This window comes from Scomber japonicus, chromosome 17, assembly GCF_027409825.1.
Source record: "Scomber japonicus isolate fScoJap1 chromosome 17, fScoJap1.pri, whole genome shotgun sequence".
Classification (NCBI taxonomy): Eukaryota; Metazoa; Chordata; class Actinopteri; order Scombriformes; family Scombridae; genus Scomber; species Scomber japonicus.
The window spans coordinates 5,371,160-5,396,159 of NC_070594.1; the positions used below are offsets into that span (position 1 = coordinate 5,371,160).

At 41.9% G+C, this 25,000-nt stretch overlaps 1 protein-coding gene across 1 annotated transcript in view; it reads left to right on the forward strand.

The window, feature by feature from the left end:
- galnt14 (UDP-N-acetyl-alpha-D-galactosamine:polypeptide N-acetylgalactosaminyltransferase 14 (GalNAc-T14)) overlaps positions 1–19,137 on the forward strand; it is a 276,779-nt gene extending 257,642 nt beyond the window's left edge. The window contains exons 14-15 of the mRNA XM_053337552.1: positions 8,774–8,893; positions 18,953–19,137. Coding sequence (XP_053193527.1) covers positions 8,774–8,893; positions 18,953–19,111 — 279 coding nt within the window. The 3' untranslated portion in view covers positions 19,112–19,137. The remainder of the gene's footprint in view (positions 1–8,773; positions 8,894–18,952) is intronic.
- Positions 19,138–25,000: the final 5,863 nt, after the last annotated feature.

Sequence of the window (25,000 nt, forward strand, 5' to 3'; positions counted from 1 at the left end):
CTGTAACTGTGGAAGATATTCACTTTATCTTATTAATACATGCATCTAAAACCTCATGTGAGCTTCCTAGAAATACACTTGTGCTCTAAACGAGGACATTATGAAGGGTCTTCTAAAGGTCAGTATGAACAGGAGGAATGATTACAGCAAGAAAAATAGCTTCAATGATCATTTGAGATCCTGACTGTTGTTTTTTTTTGTAAAGGGACGATGTACATTAGTAACTATACATGTTACCATTTGATGTATTGTACCAGAGTTAGCTTAAAGCTGCAGTCTCTTAGCAGGACACAAGTAAAACATAACATAATTACACAGAGCAGTACATTACACACACACACACACACACACACACACACACACACACACACTTGTCCTTTAATAGGAAGTCTTCTAAACAGACATATTTTATACAGTACACTCAAAGTACTGTGTTTGACTTCAGATGGATGATAAAATATGCTCAGCCTCTGTTTCTGACTCACTGGTCATTACTGCATGTAAATAAGACTCCTGTTAAATAGAGACCTCAAACTAACACATAATAAGCTTACAGTAGAAGGCGTGTTTGTGTGTGTGTGTGTGCGTGCCTGTGTGTGTGTGTGTGTGTGTGTGTGTGTGTGTGTGTGTGTGTGTGTGTGTGTGTGTGTGTGTGCGTGCCTGTGTGTGTGCGTGCCTGTGTGTGTGTGTGTGTGTGTGTGTGTGTGTGTGTGTGTGTGTGTCAGAGAGATGGAGGAAAAACAGGCAAACAGTCTTTCATTGATTTGAGAACAGCAGTACAGCAATCAGCAAACTCCAACCCTCTGTTACTGAGCCAGAACACACACACACACACACACACACACACACACACACACACACACACACACACACACACACACACACCTCATTGGGACCTTTTCTGGTATAAACAGCAACCTTGTCAGGAACAGTAATCCTAATGAGGCAAAACATCTTATCTGAGGTTAAGGTTAGACATTAACTGGTTACGGTTAGGTGTGTGTGTGTGTGTGTGTGTGTGTGTGTGTGTGTGAGCGTGAGCTCAGCATTGTATAGGAAAGTGTGTGTCTGAGTGACTGACAGACCACATGTATGAAGTTGTGACTGCGCAGCAAAGCGTGTTCATGTTTGTGCGTGTTCACGTGCGTGTGCTTGTTCAGTTATTTTTGTGTACGTGTGCATCAAACCTTACTGTGCTCATTTTTACTTGTAGCACAGAAACACACCAAAGAGCGTGTTTGTGTGTGTGTGTGTGTGTGTGTTTGTGTGTGTGTGTGTTTGTGTGTGTGTGTGTGTGTGTGTGTGTGTGTGTGTGTATGTCTGTGAATTCTGCCTTCGCTCAGCCATAATTAATACCCGTAGGATTCTCATTATTCCGTGTTTAGTGTGAGTGTGGAGGCTGTGATCCGCTCTAACAAGCCGCCACACAACGTGTCAGCAGCTGAAGAGCCTGAAGGCCTGAGAGGCCAGCCAATGACTGCAGGGTCGCTGGTTCAAATCTCCAAACTCACACGCAAAATAACTGGAGACTGTGTGTGTGTGTGTGTGTGTGTGTGTGTGTGTGCGTCTGTGTGTCTGTGTGTGTGTGTGTGTGTGTGTGTGTGTGTGTGTGTGTGTGTGTGTGTGTGTGTGTGTGTGTGTGTGTGTAAGTGAAAATGAGAAGCTCTCCCTCATCAGCTGCTGTGGAGAAGCCTGGAAGGTTGTTCATCCCTGTTTGTTCATGTTCAGGTTTGAACCCGTCTCCTCCCAGGTGGGAATGTCTTTGAACATTAAAGATGTTTTTCATTTTTCTGTTTAGTTTGTTCCCAAAAGGAAAGAAGTGGCAGAATATCCAAGAAAACTATGTTTGTTTTCATTCTTGGTGTTTCTTAGTTTTCATTTCAGTCAAATTAATGACGACTTGTGATGCTTCTATAAAGAGCAGCAACATCTCCAGAATGACGCTGCCTAACACTTAGTGTAAAATGACCTATTTTTATATTTTCTTGACAAGGACCCATTGTGACCTCAGAAACTAAAGTGAAAGCAGCTCTTCTATTGTTGTTGAATCCTGTCATCCATGATCTCCTCCAAACCATCACTGAGTACTTTTAGTTTAGTCTAAACTAAATCCCAACTATATGGATGAGATCAGCAAATGCTCATAATTTTAGTTATTTGGGTCATTTTGGAAGGAAATGACTGTCAATGTATTTCAGTTTGTGTAGATGTTGTTAGAGCTTTAAACAAACTCCCAGGTGTCACAATGTATCCTCAATGGAAATGAGTAGTGAGATTTGTTGTTCGCTTTAATGTGTAAAATGTATTTCTCACCTCATTTATATTAGTATTCATAGTAAAAACAAGCTATCAGTAGCATTATTATCTAAACCAAATATGTGACTCTGAAACAGGAAGTGAAGGACCTCAAGCTGTTTTTATACTTTCTGACATTTACTGACAAAGCAGTTCATAGAGAAAATGATCGGCACATTCATCGATAATGAAAATAATCGTTAGTTGCAGCCGTAATTGCTGACTCAGCTTTTTCTTTCTCTGGAAAATTTTATACAATATGACATTTTTAGCAGCTACACAAGAGTTTAATATCAAAAGCTGATCAGAAACATCCATTTTAAACTTCCAGATTCTGCTTCCACTGCGTCAAACACAAAGAGAGAACATTTCTGCCTGAGCCGCCATCTTCCCCCAACACTCACACACAGGAAGAAATCAATAGCAGAGGAAGCAGAGAGACCAATTTGTGGACCTACAGCAGCAGAAAACAGAGCAGTTTGCCTTTAATGCCATTCATCTAAGGATTCAAATATATTCTCCTGTTCCATTAATCTGAACCTTCACATAATTTAAAGGTGATAACGGAGCAGAAATATAAGAGGCAGGAGACTGACGGGCATGAAATGCGACCCGCTGAGCCACAAACACATAATTCTGAACTCAATTTGGCCCAAATGTAATGAGTGCACATGCAGGCATGAAGCTGAGGTTGAATGATTTCTGCTGTCAGCTCTGAATGTGTGTGAATGTGTGTGAATGTGTGTGAGTGCATGAATCAGAGCAGCTCAGGCAACTTTCTCTAAAAAAAATAAAATAAAGCTTCCTCTCTCAAAGCTTTGTCCACAGCGCTGCAGGTGTCTGTGTTATTTAGTTTTTAATCTTTTATTCATCCGGGGAACAAGTCTGCTGAGCGTGCATGCTTCATGAGTGTGTTTACCTGCTAACCAATGACTCTGATTATTCTGACAAGTTATTTGCTTAAAATTCTGCAAAAACATGGATTCACTGGACATTTGGTCTTCCACTCATCACTCTACTGCAGTCAGTCTGGACTCACTGTGTCTGATTAACCCTCCTGTTGTCCTCGAGTCAAGGAAGGAAGGGAGGAAGGAGGGGAGGAAGGAAGGGAGGAAGGAAGGAAGGACGGAGGAAAGAAGGAAGGAAGGAGGTATGAGCGAGAGAGGGAGGAAAGAAGGACAGAGGAAAGAAGGAAGGTAGTAGGGAGGGGAGGAAGGAAAGTAGGAAGGAATGGAGGGAGGAAGGAAGGGAGGAAAGGAAGGACGGAGGAAAGAAGGAAGGAAGGTAGGAGGGAGGGAGGGAGGAAAGAAGGAAAGAGGTGAGGGAGGGAGAGAGAAAGGAAAAGAGGGAGGAAGGAAGGAAAGAAGGACAGAGGAAAGAAGGAAGGGAGGAAGGAAGTTAGGAGGGAGGGAGGGAAGAAAGAGAGAAGGAGGGAGGGAAAAGTAGGAAGGAAGGAAGGAGGGAGGGAGGGAGGAAGGACAGGAGAAAGGAAGGAAGGAAGGAAAGAAGGAACAGTCAAAACAGACGACAGGAAGGTTAAATTAAGATGTAATATAATTACAGGAGAGCAACTTCACAACACAGATACATAAAAAATACATCTAGCAAGTGTAGTAATAAATAATAAATGTAATCTAGTACAATGTGAATAGTATAAATATAGAATGAAACATTATAAAAGAATACAATGAAATACATTTTATAGCATTATTCATATACACGAGCTTTGTTAGGCAGCCATCACTATATACTGATAGAATATGTAGGGCTGTCAAACGATTAATTTTTAAAATCAAGATTAATCGCAGAATTTCCATAGTTAATCGCTATTAATGGCGTTTTGAATTGCATGTTTAAAATCCTGTTATTTTCCATTTGAAGGCAGTTTTAAGCCCATAATGTAAAGCATTTCTTACCAGAGTGTCTTAACTGGGAATCAATCACGGCTCTGCTGCGACTCCCACACTCCAAAATGGTCCTTTGGTGGAGCTGAGGCTGGCTTGGCTGCACCTGGGTGTTTAGCGTGGAGGTGCTAACTCAAACTCCACGTACTCCGGTGGTAGTTAAACTCCGTTTGACACAGGTTGCATTTTACTTTTGACTTGTCAACTGAAGCGTCTGGAAGTGTTTTAAAGTTAAACAAGCCGTTCAAAAGTCCAGTAGCTCTCTTACTTTCCATCAGCGCGGTAGGTTTACTGCAGGAGGCCACTTCAAAGCATAGCGCTACAGCTAGAGGAGCCGTCTACGGGGGAGTAGAAGGGACAAAAAGGCTTGCTACATTAAAATGCGATTAAAAAAATTAAGGCGTTATGGATTGCATTAATCTAATCGCGATTAACGCGTTAACGCTGACAGCCCTAATATATATGTAGATATATTATTAGATGCTGTTATGGTAGTTCTTGTTGTCTGTTAGTTTGGACCTCAAGAAGAAAAGCCTCTGCAATGATGAAGTGAATATGGATCTTAAATAATAATATAATGGATTATAGATAAAATGATTGAACACAACAATATGTCTAAATCTGTGCTAATGTAACAAATGCAGAGAGTGAAATCGCTGCCTGGATTGTGTTTCATAGCAGACTGAATATTTAGCAGCGTGTAAACTCAGTAACTGAAGCCTGGGAGGCTCCCACAGAGAAGATATATTGAGCTACAGCACCAATTAACCTCTAATGTCATTCTCTTTGCTGCAGTTCAATAAATCAATCATATGCTGAAATAAAGCCCACAGCGTTGAGATATTTAAGATAAAGCTCCATATATCACAGAGCTGCTCCCAAAAGACTTCCCACTGTCCCTTTGTCAGGCAGCCATCACGCTTCATGCAGACCTATCAGCTCAAACTTAATAACTAATTATAATAAAAATAACTCTCACTATGATTATAATGATTGCTTGAGTCATTAAAAAAACAAGAAATTAATGGATTAGTCCTTTAACCCTCCTGTTGTCCTCAGGTCAAGGAAGGACCGGAGGAAGGGATAAGGAAGGAAGGAAGGAAGGAAGGAAGGAAGGAAGGAAGGAAGGAAGGAAAGGAGTAAGGAGGAAAATAGAAAGGACGTAAGGAAGGAAGGAAGGTACGAAGGAAAGGAGTAAGGAGGAAAATAGGAAGGACGTAAGGAAGGAAGGAAGGAACAAAGGAAAGGAATAAGGAGGAAAATAGGAAGGATGTAAGGAAGGAAAGGAGTAAGGAGGAAAATAGGAAGGACGTAAGGAAGGAAGGAAGGAACAAAGGAAAGGAATAAGGAGGAAAATAGGAAGGATGTAAGGAAGGAAAGGAGTAAGGAGGAAAATAGGAAGGACGTAAGGAAGGAAGGAAGGAAAGGAGTAAGGAGGAAAATAGGAAGGACGTAAGGAAGGGAGGAAGGAAAGGAGTAAGGAGGAAAATAGGAAGGACGTAAGGAAGGAAGGAAGGAAAGGAGTAAGGAAGAAAATAGGAAGGACGTAAGGAAGGGAGGAAGGAAAGAAGGGAAGGAAGTAAGGAGAGAAGGAAGGGAGGAAGGAAGGACGGAAAGGAGTAAGGAGAGAAGGAAGGAAGGGAGTAAGGGGAGAAGAAAGGAAGGAAGGGAGTAAGGAGAGAAGGAAGAAAGGAAAAAAGGAACAGTCAAAACAGACGGGGTCTATTTGACCCTGGAGGACGACAGGAAGGTTAAACTTTTTTAAGTGAAAAAGCCAAAAAAAACAAAAAACAAATAGCTTCTCCAGTGAAATAATAGTGTCCTATCATTGTATATTTAATATGTGGATGTTTGTGACAGACATAATGAGACCTCATTTAGGTTTAGTGACTGTTTTATAGCCTAAATGAACATTTATAGTATAGTATATAGTTAGTAAATACAAGCATTAGTTTATTAGCAGCTTTATTAATTAACTAGTCGTATAACAGTAATGTCTAATGATGTCTTTATCCTGTAATAATAACATGGCAATAATTACAACTGCTAATTAAGTCGTTAGTATTGCTATTATTAAATTATGTGAAGATGTGATTTACTTTAGTGTGACCTTTTTTTTTTTACTGTCTGTCTGCCCCCCCCCTCCCGCCCCCATTCCCTCCCCTCCCCCTCCCAAGGATGCAGAAAGCCCTTGAAAACACACTAACATGAACACCAGACAGGTTAAATTTACCATGGATCCTGCCAGCTATAATAACCCTGACCTAGTTACACATTCTCCAGTGTGTGTGTGTGTGTGTGTGTGTGTGTGTGTGTGTTAATTTTGCTCCTCTTAGCTCTTATTTTCTTTCCTAACACGTCTTTCTTGTACATGATCATTAATACATCAGGGCGCTGTTGCTTTGAACCTTGACCTCCTTAGTATTGCCTGCCTGTAATGATGCTCGTGCATGTGCGACAGTGCGTGTATGTGTGTGTGTGTGTGTGTGTGTGTGTTTGTGTGTGTGAGTGTTTGTGTGTGGCTGCAGTTGAATGTTGCAGCAGTTCAAATCAGCCAAATAGAAAATACAGTAACAATACACACTTACAGCTCTGCATCAGACTGAAATAGCTACACAGGAATGTAGTAATGCCCACACACACACACACACACACACACACACACACACACACACACACACAGGGAGAGCAGGTGTCACTGTGTGGCTATTCAGAGTGGATATGAATATATATCAGCACTATAGCTACTGCTGCTCTCTCCCTGTCTGTGTTCCAGTATTAGACAGACTTATACTGTATATCACTTTATATATTGTATATTGCACACTTTATAGTTGCAGTACACAACATTCAGCCACTAGGTGTCGCTCTATAGAAACAGCATCTCAGACAAAAACATGTGTGCCTCATTTAAAACAGTCCTTGAACAACTCACCAAACTCATATCAAACTAAATATAGATCATGATTCAGTTACTGTCTACTGTATTTCTTGCCTAGAAGGTTTTCAGAAACATATTTTAATGAACTGTTAATAAACTGTAATTTGAGAAAGTTTGTGATGCGACTCGGAGAGCTTTTACTCTGCTGCTACTGCTAAAGCTGTAAACGAAGTTGAAATATCGCAGATCTCGCGAGACCACACAGTATTTCAGTTTGACGATGTTTCCAGCTTTAGCAGCTTTAGCATTAGCAGCAGAGTAAAAGCCATCAGGTAAGTGTTATTTTAATAAACTCCTGGTGTACTTACAAACTTTCCAATGCATGGATTTATGAGTAAAGACCTTATTTGTACTACTGTAGAAGTTTGATAACAATCCAGGCATTATTAGTGGGGTCATTTACCAGATACACTGGTGGTCCCGTTAGCGCCTGTACTAAGACATTCGGCTGATGGCTCTAACTCCACTAATTTCCGACCAAATGAAAATGAACGGCTGAGGTGGTGTTTAGATAGACCTCATGGTGCATGTGACGCTAGGTTGAAATTATACCGAACCATCGCTTTAAGAGAAGAGTCAACAAAAAGTAAAAGTAGTCATTCAGAATGATTTGAATGCAGCATGAAATGATGAGATGTGAGACATGAAATGTGATACCCACTTTTCTTTTTACTACTGCAGAGCTTGATCTGTCAGAATCACAGACTCTGAGACCAGAAACATGAATACTGGAGCCTACTGTTTATGGTTTGGGTCTCGTAGTCCCAGTAAAGGGAAATCTTAATGCTGCAGCAGACAACAGTGCATCACTTTATGGAAGACTGTGTCCTGCTTCAACATGACAGCCCCCTCCTCCCCACCCCCCCATCCCCCGTGCACAGAGTCAGTACTCTGTAAATAAATGATTTTCCCAGTCTGGTGTGGAAGAACTTGATTGGCCTGCAGATATCCTCAAACCTCGACTCCATCCAACACCTTAGTGATGAAGTAGAGCAGGAGCTGAGAGCCAGACCCTTTCACCCCTCACCCAGCATCAGTGTTGGACCACGCTGATGTTCTTGTGGCTAAGTGAGAGTGAATCCTGCAGCCAGGCTCCGACATCTGGTGGAAAACCTTAAAACCTTAAACCAGCTGCAGAATAATGAGTGTTACACAGACTACATCTTCTCTGGATGTAAAATCTTTATTTGGACAGTAAATAATTACTACAGCTGTCAAATAAAAGAATACAACACGGAAATTAACATCACTTTGTTATCTGTCCATCTCTCTCTCACCTCTCCATCAGTTACATGAATCACTTTACATTCATGACTGCTGATCACAAAGTAGAAAGTAGGAAAAAACTCAACAAACAAACATTAAAATGAACTGAAATGAAAAAGAAGAATATTTAATTTTCACACTTTATTTCTCTCTTTCTCTCTCTCTGTGTTTCTTTCCCTCTCTCTCTCTTTCTTTCTCTCCCTCTCCCTCTCTCTCTCTCTGTTTCTTTCCCTCTCTGTCTCTCTCTTCCTCTCTCTCTCCTCCTCTCTCTTCCTCTCTCTCTCCCCCTCTCTCTCTCTCTCTCTCTCTCTCTCCCTCTCTCTCTCTCTCTCTCCCCCTCTCTCTCTCTCTCTCTCTCCCCCTGCAGGAGTGGGTTTACACTCACGGGCAGCAGATCCGTCAGCAGCAGCACTGTCTGTCTCTGTCCACCACCTTCCCTGCCTCCCAGGTCCTGATGCTGCCCTGCAACATGGCTGACGGCAAGCAGGTCTGCACACACACACACACACACACACACACACACACACACACACACACACACACACACACACACACACAGTACAGGCAGACGGGTGGTATGTGGCTGCTGCAGGCGAGTTACTACCATATATCACATCGCTGATAAATTCATCAAAATGTTAATTAATCCAAAGCTAAATTTGTCTAAAGATGATTATTACACACACACACAAACACACACACACACACACACACACACACACACACACACACACACACACACTCATACACACTGCAGTGGCAGATGCTTGACATATTTTTGGACACAGAGCTTGAAATACTCTTAACACACACACACACACACACACACACACTTGTCATTACCTGACCACTAGGCACCTTGACGGCATCCCAGAAGCCCCTGCAGCAGAGTACAACCTGACAACCAATAAATCACCCGAGAGAGGGAGAGAGAAGGAGGAGGAGAAGGAAGAGGTGGAGGAGGAGGAGGAAGAGAGGCACAGGTGGAGAGGTGAAGCAAAGCAGACAAAAGAGGAGTAAGAGAGAAAGGGAAGGAGAGCGAGTAGGAGTGGTAGAGGAGGGAGGGAAGTCGCTGTAGAGAGAGAGGTAGCTGAAAATTATCTCATTACACTTCACCAACTGTTCAGTCTGCATGGAAAATGTGCTTAAGTGTGTGTGTGTGTGTGTGTGTGTGTGTGTGTGTGTGTGTGTGCTTTTTAATCCCATCTGGATTCTTGCAATCTAAAACAAATCTTTTGGTTATGATATCAGACATGAAAAGCGTGCTGTTTGCATGTTGGTGTGTGTGTGTGTGTGTGTGTGTGTGTGTGTATGTGTGTGCCTGTGTGTGTGTGCATGTGTGTGTGTGTGTGTGTCTGCGTGTGTGTGTGTGTGTGTATGATTCACTCCCATGTTTGTCATTGCTGTTATTATGTACTATTTGATCTATGAGTCATTGGGGACTGGTGAGAAAGATGAAGTGGCCAGAGAGAAAGAAAAGGAGGAAGGAAAACCAGAGAAAAGGAAATGAAAGCAGAGAGGAAGGGGAAAGGCGGTGAGTGATGATGAAGAAGAAAGGGTGATAGCCGAAGGAAAAAGAGAAAGGATATAAAGGAAAGGAGAAAAGGTAGATGTAGATTAAAGGAAAAGCTAGAGGAAATAAAGAAGAAAGTGAGAGTGGAGGGTTTTTTTTTTACTTGATTCCTCCCCTGATTAACCAATCTAGTCTGGCTCCACAGTGCTGAGACTGATGTGTCAGTAACAACACCACAGAAGAAGAAGTGCTATCACAAAATGAGTGATGGAGGGAATCAGGGGAAAATGTGTTGTTTTTCTGGAGGTTCGACAGAACGTCCTATACAACACAATATGTTTTAGGCTTAAAGCTGCTCTATGTAAGAAAAGGCCATCCTCGTCTTGTCTTGTAATACCACTTTATACCTCAAGAGGTGCTAGTGAGTCACTATAGCAGTCTGCTGTCAGTCTAACATGCTGACAGCAAAGGCAGCTCTCATGTTAAACTGAGGGCAGACTGCTATAGTGACTCATTATCGCCCCCCCTGAGGTACAAAGTGGTATTACAAGACAAGCGTATTCTTACATATAGTAACTTTAAGACAGGAAGAAAAACAGTCAGACAAAAAGGATAAAGAGAAAGGATGGATAAAGAGGGCAATTGAAAAGAGAGAGAGAGGAGAGAGGAAAAAGGGAAGGAAGGAAGAAAGACAAAGATAGAGAATGAAGAATGAAACCACAGAGGAAGGAGGAAAGAAAGACAGAAAGAAAGGGGAGGGAGGAAGTAAGTAAGAAAGATTTTAAAAAAGGAAGGAAGGAAGGAAGGAAGAAACAAAGACAGGGGAAAGGAATAAGAAAGAATTAAGACAAAAGGAAAAAGGAGAAGACAGAAGAAATAAAGAAAAGGTAGAAGGAAGATAAAAAAAAGAAAGTAAACAACTAGAGGTGTAGAGGAAGGAGACCCAGGCAAAGTGAAGGAAGAAAGAGAGAGAGTTTAGCTGTGTGTGTGTGTGTGTGTGTGTGTGTGTGTGTGTGTGTGTGTGTGTGTGTGTGTGTGTGTGTGTGTGTGTGTGTGTGTGTGTGTGTGTTTGTATGTGTGTATGTGTATGTGTGTGTCAGAAGGCAGGAAGTAGAGCGATGATAGCTAATTAGAACGAAGATCCAGTGAAGAAACAGCCTGGAGCCGACTGGTGGAGAGACAGGGAGACGAGGAGAGAGAGAGAGAGAGAGAGAGAGAGAGAGAGAGAGAGAGAGAGAGATGAGGAGGACAGAGAGAGAGAGAGAGAGAGAGAGAGAGAGAGAGAGAGAGAGAGAGAGAGAGAGAGAGAGAGAGAGAAAGAGATGAAGAGGACAGAAATACAGCGTGAGGTTAAATTCAGGATAGAGAGAGATGGAGAGGGTGATGAGATGAGGGACACAGAAAGACAGATGGATAGAGAGAGAGAGAGAGAGAGAAGGTGGTGAAGACAGCAGAAGTAAACAGACTACAGCAGAGAGTAATAATAAGTAATATAAGAGCCAAAATCACCAATATTGATACTTATTTACTATCAATATGTTATCTTGGTTAAATATTGAATGTAATGCGGATGCTTTTCAGACACTCTTGAGTTTTTAAAAAACCCACAGGAGGCTGCACTGCTGGAGGCGCAGTGCTTCAGGTACCAGTGAGACAGGATCTGTGAATTTGAAGCCTTATTAGATACTAAAATGCTGCACAGCGGTTGGTTAAACGCAACTGAAACAGGCAATTATTGAACTCAACTTTAGCGGCAAACATAGACTGTATAAAAGAAATGGAAGTAACATCCGTGACGTCACCCATTGGTTTGTGGACTGCTGCTCGGAAGCCAATAGTTTTGGTTCATCTTGAAAATTTCAGGTGCATGCTGGGAAAAATAAAAACACAGATTCTACTTATACGGGCATGAGGCGGGGCCATGGGCGGAGCGGGGAGGTTGCTATGGTTGCGAGGGCTGGATCTCGAGGACATTGGTCAATCAACCTGTCAATCAGGACGTAGCCCCGCCCTAATGCATACCCTGCTTTATCATCACATATAAAATCAGGGAGGCCAAAATGTCCCAAATGAACATCATACTGCATTGAAGAAGGCTTTAAACTAGCGATTGAGACCATAAACACATTTTGAAAACGTTTACTGAGGTTAGAAATCAAGTGAGAAGTTGGTGAATTCTCCATTGACTTGTATAGAGACGGTCGCCCCCTGGTGGCCTTTTGATAGAATGCAGTTGTAAGTTACTTCCACGTTGGGCTCATTTCAGAGGACCAGAACTCCCCGCCTGGTGGCAAACAGAAGCAAAAGATACAGGATTATGCACTTTTATGTATTTGATTGACTAATGCAGCACCCTTTTCCAGATGTTTAGCCTATTTTAATATTTTTATCAGTCAACCTTTTATTCATTTCTTCTCTTTTTTTAATTCCCCACCATGCCTCCAGTCCAGACTGCTCTAATGAATCATTGTTTTGATCATTGTTTTCACGCTGTCTGATTAATAACAGATAAGATGATAAAAAATTAAGATTGTTGTCTGAACTCTCTGATATAATGAGGTTTGAGTAACAGCAGCAGAGAAACATGGATTGTGTCCAGAATGAGACCGATTCCCTTTGACGCATTCTTATTGATACACGTATCAGCACCCCAAACAAGACTGACTATCGATGGTATCTGTACTGTAGCCATTGATCTGATCTCGCACCTGCAGTCAATATCCACCTATTAAAATTCAAAAGTGAGCAGCTTGAAATGCACTTCAGTCACCTCAGTTCAGATCTTTATTTTCCCGTAAGAGGAAATTCTTTCTGCAGCAAAACAAGCATCGAAACACACACTTGCATTTCCTGTCACATACATTTTCTAGTTACACACACACACACACACACACACACACATTCAAACATTCACACACTGGCCATCAAGAATATTTTAGTACTTTTATCCGAACCTTTTCCCACGTTAAGCTGTGAGGTTTGGTCAATGCTGCAAGTCCAAGAAGTTAATTTCATACACACATAAGTTTTATTAATGTATTTATTTGTTCACATTTAAACTATAAATATAATCTCATATGTAGGCATTGCAGTTCTTGAGTCGAGAGACCGAGTTAAACTGTGTGACAAAGTTCTTCAAAAGGACAGGCCTTCAAAATAAGAGTTCCCCACTTCCTTTTTTATTTTACCAGCAGCTTTTTGACAGCTTCATCTAGTTATTAAAATATGTGAATCTTCAAAGTCGAGTTACCATAAAGTTAAATTAACATAAAGCATCATATCTATTTTTTTAAATGTAATGGATGAGCTTGATTTTACTCTCATTAACGCTGGTAGAGAGTTAAAACCTGACTCACTTTTAACACCCATGTGGAACTCATATATCATTCTCTCTCTCTCTCACAGCTTCAGCACCTCTCGCATACATTAATTTCCTCTCACGATATCAGCTTCTGTCCACTTTGGTGACTCATACCGTTTGCTAGTGTGAAGAGAGGCGAACTGTACATGACTCAGACGACAGGTCCGAACCATTGGGAATTTAATTTGTACCTGTGATAAAAAATCTATCATCAATGTTCTTTTTACTAACTTTACCAAGCGACTAATTCAGAATGAATCTGTTTGTACGAGTGGATTAACGTCCTCCACTCTCGAGCTCTTTAACCCTCCTGTTGTGCTCAGGTCAAGGAAGGAAGGAACGAAGGAAAAAAGGAAGGAACAAAGGAAAGAACAAAATGAGGAACGAATGATGGAAGGGAGGAAAGAGGAAGGAAGGAAGTGGTGAAAGAAGGAAATGAGGAAAGAACGAAGGAAGGGAGGAAAGGAGGAGAGAAGGAAGGAAGGAAGGGAGGAAAAGAGGGAGGAAGGAAGGAAGGAAGGGAGGAAAGGAGGAAAGAAGGAAGGGAGGAAAAGAGGGAGGAAGGAAGGAAGGAAGGAAGGAAGGGAGGAAAGGGGAAGGAAGTGAGAAAAAAGGAAATGAGGAAGGAAGGAAGTAACGAAGGAAGGAGGAAAAGAGGAAGGAAGTAAGGAGAGGAAAGAAGGAATGATGAAGGAAGGAAGGAGAGAAGGAAGGAAGGAAGGAAGGAGAGAAGGAAGGAAGGAAGGAACAGTCAAAAGAGATAGGGTCAATTTGACCCGGGAGTACAACAGGAGGGTTAACAAACCAGGAACAAGTCCAGTCTCGAAGCGATGGAAGTCATCTGAAGTAGGAAAAGCAAGTCATAAAAAATGTAAAAACTGCAAAATCCCCACAGGAAGAGATTTCAGGTTGAGTCTGTGTTCATCCTGTGACGGGCCGATGACCTGAGGGCAAGCCCAGTGCATCCTGGGTAGGGAGAAATGTATGTACAGTAGAAATAGGATGCAAACTGTTGTTCTGGCAGGCCGACGTCAGCAGTGCCGCAGCAGCCGGTAATGAGGTGAATACTAATTGATTTACTTTTTAATTATCCCTCCATCTTTTTTATTTTTTCAATTAAAAAGATCTGCGGCCGCTCGCTACACTGTGATGAGCGTATCATCATGACAGCGCCGCAGTAGACCCACAATGCAGATTTACAGAACAAAGCCTGTGTGTGTGTGTGTGTGTGTGTGTGTGTGTGTGTGTGTGGTGTGTGTGCGTGTGCGTGTCTTTGTGTTGTTACAAGGCGTACGAGATCAAGATACATGACAGCGATACGCTTCAGAGGCTCAGCAAACACAATATGGCCGCCGTACACACATACACACAAATTCATGTGCACACTTGAATTATAGACACACACACTTGCACAAAGATACATATACAGATATCACATGCACACACACACACACACACACACACACACACACAGGCCCTGATTCTGTTTTTCTTTTTTGTGTCTGTCTTTCACTCTTTCTTTATTCCTTTATCTGTCAATCTACTCTCTCTCTGTCTCTCTCCCTCTCTCCCTCTCTCTCTCTCTCTCTCCCTCCCTCTCTCTCTCTCTCTCTCTCTCTCTCTCTCTCTCTTTCTCTTTCTCTCTCTCTCTCTCTCTCTCTCTCTCTCTCTCTCTCTCTCTCCCTCCCTCTCTCTCTCTCTCTCTCTCTCTCTCTCTCTCTCTCTCTCTCTCTCTCTCTCTCTCCCTCCCTCTCTCTCTCTCTCTCTCTCTCTCTCTCTCTCTCTCTCTCTCTCTCTCTCTCTCTCTCTCTGTCTCTCTCCCCCCCCCCCTCTGTCTCTCTCTGATGAGTTGGTTTCAGACCCACTGCTGGATAAAAGCCTCTTTTCATGTCTGATCATATCTGCCGCTTTGTTTTCCAGCTAAAGAATCCAGCTATGAATAATGCACCGACACGCACGACGACTCACACACACACACACACACACACACACACACACACACACACACACACACACACACACACACACACACACAGATTTACACTCACAATTACAATCACACACTCAGCCTGTTTGGTCAAAGAACCATCAAACCAAAAGTCAGTAGACATCACCATCTAGTGGTGAGAGTTGGGAATCACAGGTTGTGTGTTGATGCTTTTTGATTGGACTCGTTCATATGCTGTAATTTGTGTAAGTGATAGTATGAATTTGTTTTTTCAAGTCAAACATAAAGTCTAAAGTCTTAAGTATGAAGTCCAGAGTGAAACAAATCATTATCCTTCATACCTTTCTCTCCTGCTTGCCTAACTTAATCTGCTGACAGGAACATTAAGAAGTTACTCATTATTAATCATTTTAAATCTTTGTGCTTCATGTCATCAAGTTTTCCAAGTCAGAAGTCTAAAGTTCAAATAAAGTCACAAGACTGTCACGTGATCGGTTTTATCAAGTCGAGTCATGTAAATTATGGCTCGAGTCCAAAAATCCAAGTCCAGGTTCATCATCACACACTCTGAGTATTAATTATTATAATAAGCGGTGTCTTCCCAGTATCTGTTTGGATTCCAGTCCGCCTGAACGATTCTGACAACTCTAAATACTTTCTGAGCTGATTTTCCATAAACAGTTTTTTGTCATAAATTACAGGAATATTTGTAAAAAAGAGAATATGCACAAGTTGTTTCTTCACTGTTTCAACTGTTTTAATTTTTTTGTTTTTCATTTGAGTTAACCCTTAACGCTTTATAGGGCACTCATTGAAAGGAAGGAAGGAAGGGAAGGAAGGAGGAAAGAAGGAAGGAAGGGAGGAGAGAAGGAGGGAGGGAGGGAAGGAGGGAGGAAGAACAGATGGAAGTAAGGAAAGGAAGGATGGAAGGAAGGACGGAGGAAGGAAAGAAGGAAGGGAGGAGAGAAGGAGGGAGGGAGGAAGGACAGATGGAAGGAAGGAAAGGAATGAAGGACGGAGGAAATAAGGAACGAGGGAGGGAGAAAGGAAAAGAGGAAGGGAAGAAAGAAGGAAAGGAAGGAAGGATATTTTGGGATATTTACAGAAGTTACCAAATATAATTATTTGCCCAATAAAGGGTTAAACAGGCAGGAGTAGAACATGAGATTTAAAAAAAACATAATTTGATGTTACTAGTTATCTCATTTGCACTTCAACGTAACAATATTTGTAATATATTTGGGATTTCATGAGTTGTATCTCCACCAGGATGCGTCGCACCGATTAAGGTATAAAAATAGTCATAATGGTAATCTATTAAATGTTTAATTTGATAAGAAGAGAGCAGTGCTTTCCTTGGTCGTTAATACCACACACACTAGTTTCGAAACTGATTTTATCAATTTATATCAAAGTATAGACCTATCACGAGCTTCAATTCTACCAAATTCAAGGCACATATAATTAAACAACCACCTTAACCAATCATGCTCCTAACTGGGTGTTAAAGAGTCTGTATCTCCTTGTGCACGTTGCCTGTTTAAGGGTTAAACTTGCTTAAATTATGTGATTCTGGGGGTCGAATCTGTGGACTTCCTCCCTGCGTGGCGTTGTTTGTATACAGTTTAATTACACTTTAATTATTTCTGTCTATTATAAAACTTTAGACACAAGTTTTAGTGACAGTGAAGATAAAGTTATGTCCATGTTTTACCACTAAAAAGATGTTTTTCTTGATTTCTGATGTGCAGATGTGAACGGAAATATAGTTTTTTTTTCTAATAGAACCTGGTTATGAATAATTTGGGTTCGATCCCCAGTCCAGGTTAAATCCTCTTCAACAAGAAATCAATCAATCAATCAATCAATCTTTATTTGTATAGCGCCAAATCACAACCGAATCACAACCTCATCTCAAGGCTCTTTCCACATAGAGCAGGTTCTAAACCAAACTCTTCAAGTTTTAACTTTTTTAACCATCTCTCTCCCTCTCCCTCTCCCTCTACCCTCTCTCTCTCTCTCTCTCTCTCCTCCTCCTCTTCCTCTCTCTCCTCCTCTTCTCTCTCTCTCTCCTCCTCTTCCTCTCTCTCTCCTCCTCTTCCTCCTCTTCCTCTCTCTCTCTATCTCCTCCTCTTCCTCTCTCTCTCCTCTCCTCTTCCTCTCTCTCTCCTCCTCTTCCTCTCTCCTCTCTCATCTCCTTCATCTCTCCTCCTCTTCCTCTCTCTCTCTCCTCCTCTTCCTCTCTCTCTCCCTCTCTCTTCCTCTCTCTCCTCTCCTTCCTTTCTCTCCTCCCAACCCCAACCGAGGGTCGAGGCAGATGTTCTCCCACTCTGAGTCTGGTTCTGAGGTTACTTCCTGTTAAAAGGGAGTTTTTTCTTGCCACTGTTGCTCATGTGGAATGTTGGATCTCTTTAAAGTTTAAAACCTGAAGAGTTTGGTTTAGAACCTGCTCTATGTGGAAAGAGCCTTGAGATAACTTTGTTGTGATTTGGCGCTATATACAAATAAAGATTGATTGATTGATTGATGAGCAACAGTGGAGAGAAAAAACTCCCCTTTTAACATTTGATATTCAAACTTTGATAACTGCTGTGTTTCTGCGCTGCTCCTCTCAGAGATCACCTGTCAGTCTTTTATGTTTAAGTTTGAACAGTTCATCTGTATATTAAATACAACCTCGTTTAGATTCAATGAGGCCTCTCAGTTGTGCCGTTGTGGCCCCTGAGACAGTTCGCTTCCTTCTTTGCATGCGAGACACAGCGACATCAACTCTCACTGCAGACAGACAGGTTTATGTTATTTTGCATATTGAACCTTCGTCATACAGTAATCCACACACACTGATCCACGGAGCATGACTGAACACATAGAAATGTCTCAGCCGCCTGCAGGTTTCGACATTCATAAGCTCATCCAAGCAGCGCCTCAATAAAAAGTCTGCTTTAATTACAGCTCGGCCTGCTGCAGCTTTACCTCATTTCGCTACAGAACAGTGTTGGGGTCAATCAGTCAAAATAACAGAGGGATCATTCTTGGTTTGATGTCTGCAAACTCCAATATTTCTGTTAAATACTTGAAGGCCGTGTGTAGAAATGTCCTTTTAACCCTCCTGTTGTGTTCGAGTCAAGGGAGGAAGGGAGGAAGGGAGGAAAGGAAATAAGGAAGGTAGGAAGGAAGGATGGAGGAAAGAAGTAAGTAAGGAAGGAAGGTAGGAGGGAGGGAGGGAGGAAAGAAGGTAGGAGGGAGGGAGGAAGGAAGGAAAGAAGGAAGGAACGACGGAGGAAAGAAGTAAGGAAGGAAAGAAGGTAGGAGGGAGGGAGGGAGGAAAGAAGGAAGGAACGACAGAAGGAAGAAAGGGAGATGGGGGACAGAAGGAAGGAAGGGAGGAAAGGAAATAAGGAAGGTAGGAAGGAAGGATGGAGGAAAGAAGTAAGTAAGGAAGGAAGGTAGGAGGGAGGAAAGAAGGTAGGAGGGAGGGAGGACGGAAGGAAAGAAGGAAGGAAGGAAGGAACGACGGAGGAAAGAAGGAAGGAAGGTAGGAGGGAGGAGGAAAGAAGGAGAGAAGAAGAAAGAGAGGAAGGTAGGGGGGAGGAAGGACAGAAGGAAGGAAGAAAGAGAGAAGAAGGAGAGAAGAGGAGGAAGGAAGGAAGGAACAGTCAAAACAGATGGGTCAATTTGACCCGGGAGGACGACAGGAAGGTTAAAGTGTTTCTTTTCGTTCCAGCGGTGGCAGAAGTCGGGGACTCACTTGGAGCACCTGGTCTCTCGGTTCTGCTTGGACTCGGAGATGGCTCTGGACGGGTTGGACTCTTCTCGGATGCTGGTCATCAGCCCCTGTGAACTGAGCGCCTACACACAGAGATGGGAGGTGCCCTTCTCCTGACCCTTAACCCTGTGACCTTTCACCTCCAAAAAAAAAAAACCCGCCCCTAACCCGTCACCTCATTCACCGCCTCAAAGACCTGAGCAGGGTTACAGCTGCTGGGACAGAGCGAGGATGCATGAGCACGACATGTCACGGTGCTGCGCTGACGGTCGCTGGAGGGAAAGACGAGAAGGACTAACAGAGAATTTGATGTCTCTCTTCACTGTTGATTATAGAAAGGAAAGTGTTTGCTTATATTTCAGGTTTGAATCCTGATGGTATTGACGATGTGTGCTGGATGAAGAAGACATTGCTCAAAGCTGTTCTGAGGTTTGTGGAAGAGTAAAAAAACCAAGTGCACCTTAAATCCCTGACCTGTCAAAGATTTGAGTTGGACAGAAACTTTGCTTGAGGAAAAATAATATCTGAGTATGTGTCTTATAATCTTTTGCATTGGAATCGTCTGTTTTTTTTGAGTGTGTTGAAGAATCTGGGAGTAAAAACCAAGCACAACTCACGTTTATACTCTACTTACTTGGTCTGATACTTGTCACTGTCTTTACTATAAACCTTCAGATAGGATTGTGAGACCTGAACAAGGATCTCAACAGAGTAAAATCTGACAAAGATCGCTTTTGGTTTTGTTTTTTTCCCCCTAAAGCATGAAGAGAATCTGTTATGTTATTAACTAAAAAATACAAAAACTACAAGCACGTCGTCTCAGCACAGAGTCCACACAACTTCATAGTACTGTACTCAACACACACACAGTCCTGTTAGCGGATTAAAACCCAGAATCACCCATAGACTGTATAAAAGAAATGGACGTAACATCCGTGACGTCACCCATTGGTTTGTGGACTGCTGCTCAGAAGCCAATAGTTTCTAATCTAGGCAGCGCCATCTTGAAAACTTCAGGTGCATGCTGGGAAAAAATAAAAACACGGATTCTACTTATATGGGCATGAGGCGGAGCCATGGGTGGAGCGGGGAGGCTGCTATGGTTGCGAGGGCTGGATCTCGAGGACATTGGTCAATCAACCTGTCAATCAGGATGTAGCCACGCCCTAATGCATACCCTGCTTTATCGTCACATATAAAATCAGGGAGGCCAAAATGTCCCAAATGAACATCATACTGCATTGAAGAAGGCTTTAAACTAGCGATTGAGACCATAAACACATTTTGAAAACGTTTACTGAGGTTAGAAATCAAGTGAGAAGTTGCTGAATTCTCCATTGACTTGTATAGAGACGGTCGCCCCCTGGTGGCCTTTTGATAGAATGCAGTTCTAAGTTACTTCCGCATTGGCCTCATTTCAGAGGACCAGAACTCCCCGCCTGGAATCACCTCAGATATGGACTCTGACAGAACATGATAGCGTAAAGTTTCCCTCATGATTTCATAATCCTGCAGACTGCCCTGATTGATTTGCACCAATAGAGATTCAAATCTGGCCGGTTTGTATTTCCCTCTTAAATTTAGGCCTGTCACAGTATTTGTCCACTTATCGTACGTTATCGTAATTACCAGCATCATCATGTCTATATATGGACTTATCGTATGATACATGGACATGACCTTTGACCTCAGTATTGCCACACTTCATATTAGCAGCTGAGAGGCTATTAACGTCCTCCATTCCTCACTGAGATGTCCTGAGTGGAGACTGTAGAAGAATTAAGCTTCCTGTCATCCTCCCGGGTCAAATTGACCCCGTCTGTTTTGACTGTTCCTTCCTTCCTTCTTTCCTTCCTTCCTTTCCTTCCTTCCTTCTTTCCTTCCCTCCTTCCTTTCCTTCCCTCCTTCCTTCCTTCCTTCCTTCTTTCCTTTCCTTCCTACCTTCCTCCCTTTCTTCCTTTCCTCCCTCCCTCCTTCTCTCCTTCCTTCCTATCTTTCTTCCTTTCCTCCCTCCCTCCTTCTCTCCTTCCTTCCTTCCTTTTTCCCTCCCTCCTTCTCTCCTTCCTTCCTTCCTTCCTTCCTTTCTTCCTCCTGTCGAGGACAACAGGAGGGTTAAAGATAAATAACTCTGTCTCCAACTAAATTTATAATAAACTAATTTATTAAGTGTAGCTCTCACTCTCCACCCCCTTACATTATTATACTATTACATCATCTTTATATCAGCGGTATAAAATAATCTTCACAATAATATTGTGTATCGCGATTATTTCCGAGACAATATATCGTCCAATAAAAGTAGTTATCGTGACAGGTCTACTTAAAATTTCATTTATTCAAACGTCCACTAAGAGAATGTTTAAAAATGTCTTTAACCCTCCTGTTGTCCTCGAGCCAAGGGAGGAAGGAAGGGAGAAGGAAGTAAGGGAGAAGGGAGAAAAAAGGAAGGAAGGAAGGAAAGGAGGGAGGAAGGAAGGAAGGAAAGGAGGGAGGAAGAAAGGAAGGAAAGGAGGAAGGAAGGAAGAAAGGAAGGAAAGGAGAGAGGGAGGAAGGATGGAAAGATGGAAGGAAGGTAGGAGGGAGAAAGGAAAAGAGGAATGGAGGAAGGAAGGAAAGAACGACAGAGGAAAGAAGGAAAGGAGGAAGGTACAGGGGAGGAAAGACAGAGGGAAGGAAGGAAGGAAGAAAGAGTCAAAACAGACAGAGTCATTTTGAAAAGTTGCTTTGTTGGCTGAATGTTTGCAGCCACAGTTTTCTCATAAAACCTTGGCAGCTGTAATCGGTTGCTGTCAGCGGTTTGATTGAAGAAGAGGAGAAAAGACGGAGCGCTGAGGGAAAAGGAAAGATGCAAAAGAGGGTAAAAGACTAAAAGGAGAACAACGAAGCTTCAGTCGTGGACAGAAAAGGGCTACAGGTGTATATAAAGACAAACAGAAGATTCATATGTCTGCTGTCAGAGGTTCTGCTGTGTGCTCTGTGTGTGCTTCACTCTGCTGTCGTGCATGTGAACATTTTTCTACACAAGTTAAAGTGTGTTTATTTTAATACAGCTTAAAGTCACTCTAAACACTAATCCATCATTATTCCTCCATTTTCACATGAGGAGGATTTACAGACGTGATTATGCTGTGAGAGCAGGTTTTATTTTCAAGGTAAGTGTCCACAGAGGTTTGTCGGTCACATACCTGAGATAGTTGTTATTTTTGAGCTCACTCACATGACGTAGTGAGAGGAGGAGGAGGGGTGAGGGGTGATGGGGGGTGGGGGTGGGGGGTCGTTGTTGTTGACGGACATACTGCAGCTGTTGTGACCCTTCAGTCATGTGACCCTCTTTTTGGTTTTTCATTTCAAATTCCAGCAGAGTCAACACTCAGCTGAAGAGAACGACACACCTACAAAAATAATAAGTCTAAATATCTGCTTCAACAGTTTTGGAGACTCATCAGATTTTCTCACGTGAGGGATTTTAAAAGAAGCTTCTCTCTATGTCTTGTCCCACTTTCCTGTGTTTGACACCATCAACTGCATCATTTTGATATCCTGTTTGACTCCAGAATAAAAGTTTTCTAATGGCTGTTTCTATTTTATTGAAATGGTCGTGATGTTTGCAGACAAAAAAACAGAAATCTGAAAGCTGCCACCAGTGCAGTTAATACACACACACACACACACACAGTCACAGTCACAGTCACACACACACACACACACACACACACACACAGTCACAGTCACAGTCACACACACACACACACAGTCACACACAGTCAACTCTTTTTGCAATCAATAAACTTGAAAGTTGAAGTTGTTTCTTATTTGTGTGATAACTTTTTAATACCATAATTGTTGTAAAAGCTACATCATATACAGTTTAATGATAGTAGTTATATTACTAACAGTACTACTGGAAACTTGAAGGCTCCAGTACACAAACACTGAGAATGAACCTCACCGTGACGGAGGAGACATCTGCTGTCCAGATGTCAGGATTTAAAATGAGGGAGAAGGAGTAGAAGTCATTTTAAAGATTTTTAACTACATATTTGATTTTTTTTTTTATTGTGGAGAAGCTATAGAAGACACACTCTATTATTCAAAGTGTAGCATACAATTTAACGTTAATAAATATACTTAATTAGGGTGGATTAGGATAATGTGGGACACTTTTTGCATTTCTGACTTGTTTATTTATGTGAAGCAGCCTTATCTGCCAACACTTTCTGATATGTGCATACCCATTTTTGGTCATTTAATTTTGTCGGTCTACATGTTCTTTTGCTTTCTGCATCAGATTGTTAAAAAAACAAGTAGCCTGTGTGTTCATAAGTGTAAAGTAAAACAATATATCTTACACAGTTTGCATTATACTAGTTATAGCTTTAGAATAACTGAATAGAACAAGTTGTCCCACATTAGTCAGTGTCCCACATTACCCTAATCCTCCCTACTTTGCACCACTGCTTTATGCTTCTGCTGTCATGTAGTGTAAAGCACAATAAACTGAGGAGAGAGCTAGAGAGAGGGAGAGGGAGAGAGGGAGAGAGTGAACCGCACACTGCAGAGAGGGAGGATGTGTTCAGGCTGCTCTCAGATCAGCTGTACTTTTTTTAAAACCACATAGCGAATCATTTATCTGTTTCCAACCGGTTAACTTTGGACTCTACCGATATGGATTAACAGAAAATGTGGCAATTTAGAAGCTGACCTCTTATATTTTTAAAACCTGCAGTTCTCTCAAGACGAGGCTCGCTTTTACGTAAGTACGATGACCTTTTTTTTCATTTGTGCAAACCTTTTTAATTTCAAGGCGATGAAAAAGGGAATACAAACGCTACAATGGTAGATTTCCACCTGCTTCAAATGTGCGTTAATTTAATCATAACGGCTGATGATTAATATGTAAGAAATCGTGACATTTTAAGATGCGCTCGATGAAGAAAAAAAAACATGAACCGGTGAGCTAGTATCGTTTCCAGTCGGACCGCTGTTTCTGCCGCACCGTGACGTTTGCAGTCCGTTCGCTCTGTCAGTCGCTGCTAGGCAACGGGACAAAGACTACAAGTTCCAGCGCGTGCAGAGAGTTCCAATGCTGCATTCGCGTACATTCGGAAAACAGTGAATTCCTCGCTTGAATAAAGACAATGTGCTAGAAAAAACATAGCGGTGCATTCATGAAAGGAAACATTTGTTCAGCGAGATAATACGGAAGAAAACAATAAGTAGCGCCATATTTTATGCATATATATTTTAAAGAAGCCACTAATCTCACTAATATACTCCCTATCGCAGTTGAGACACATTTTTTATCGATATTTATGAGAAATACAATCTTATCGTAGATCCTTAAAGGCAGCACATGACTCCTCGTCTCTTTCCGGCTACATCAGCTGTTACGCGTATTGTTGGGGACACATGGAGCTGCTGTTTGTTTGAGTTTCACCCACTTTAAAGCTTAAATCGTGTTTATAGATTATTGTTGGTTTGTTTTATGCAAAGCTGGAATATAAACGATGTGTCCTTCACCGCCGGAGAGAAGTGAGTAGAGCTAATGTTAGTTAACAAGTCAGGATTATAAATGTATCTTTAAAGAGGATATATGAATTATGTTCACAGTCAACAAAGTAAACACAACAAAATTGGCTGAATTATCTTATAAAACACATCAGCATGTGTGCTCTAGGTTGGTTATAATAACATTACTTCATAAATAACACAAGTCTGGTTGAAGTTTCCAAAATAAAAGTCATAAATTAAACCTTCCATGCAGAAAAATAAAGGTCGCCTTCCGCTACAGCCACGATCACCACAGGCCCAGTCATAACTTAAAATATGGTTTCAAGAATGTATTAAGATTGATAATTGTCTGAAGTGCTTTGTTACCAATGGACATTAGAAATAAGCTGAATGGCTAACTTCTCATTTATAAACTCCTGTTGGTGTTGAAATCAATGGGAACAGGTGCACTCAGGCTCCTCCTCCTAAAACTCAACAGCAGTGTTTCCTGCAGAA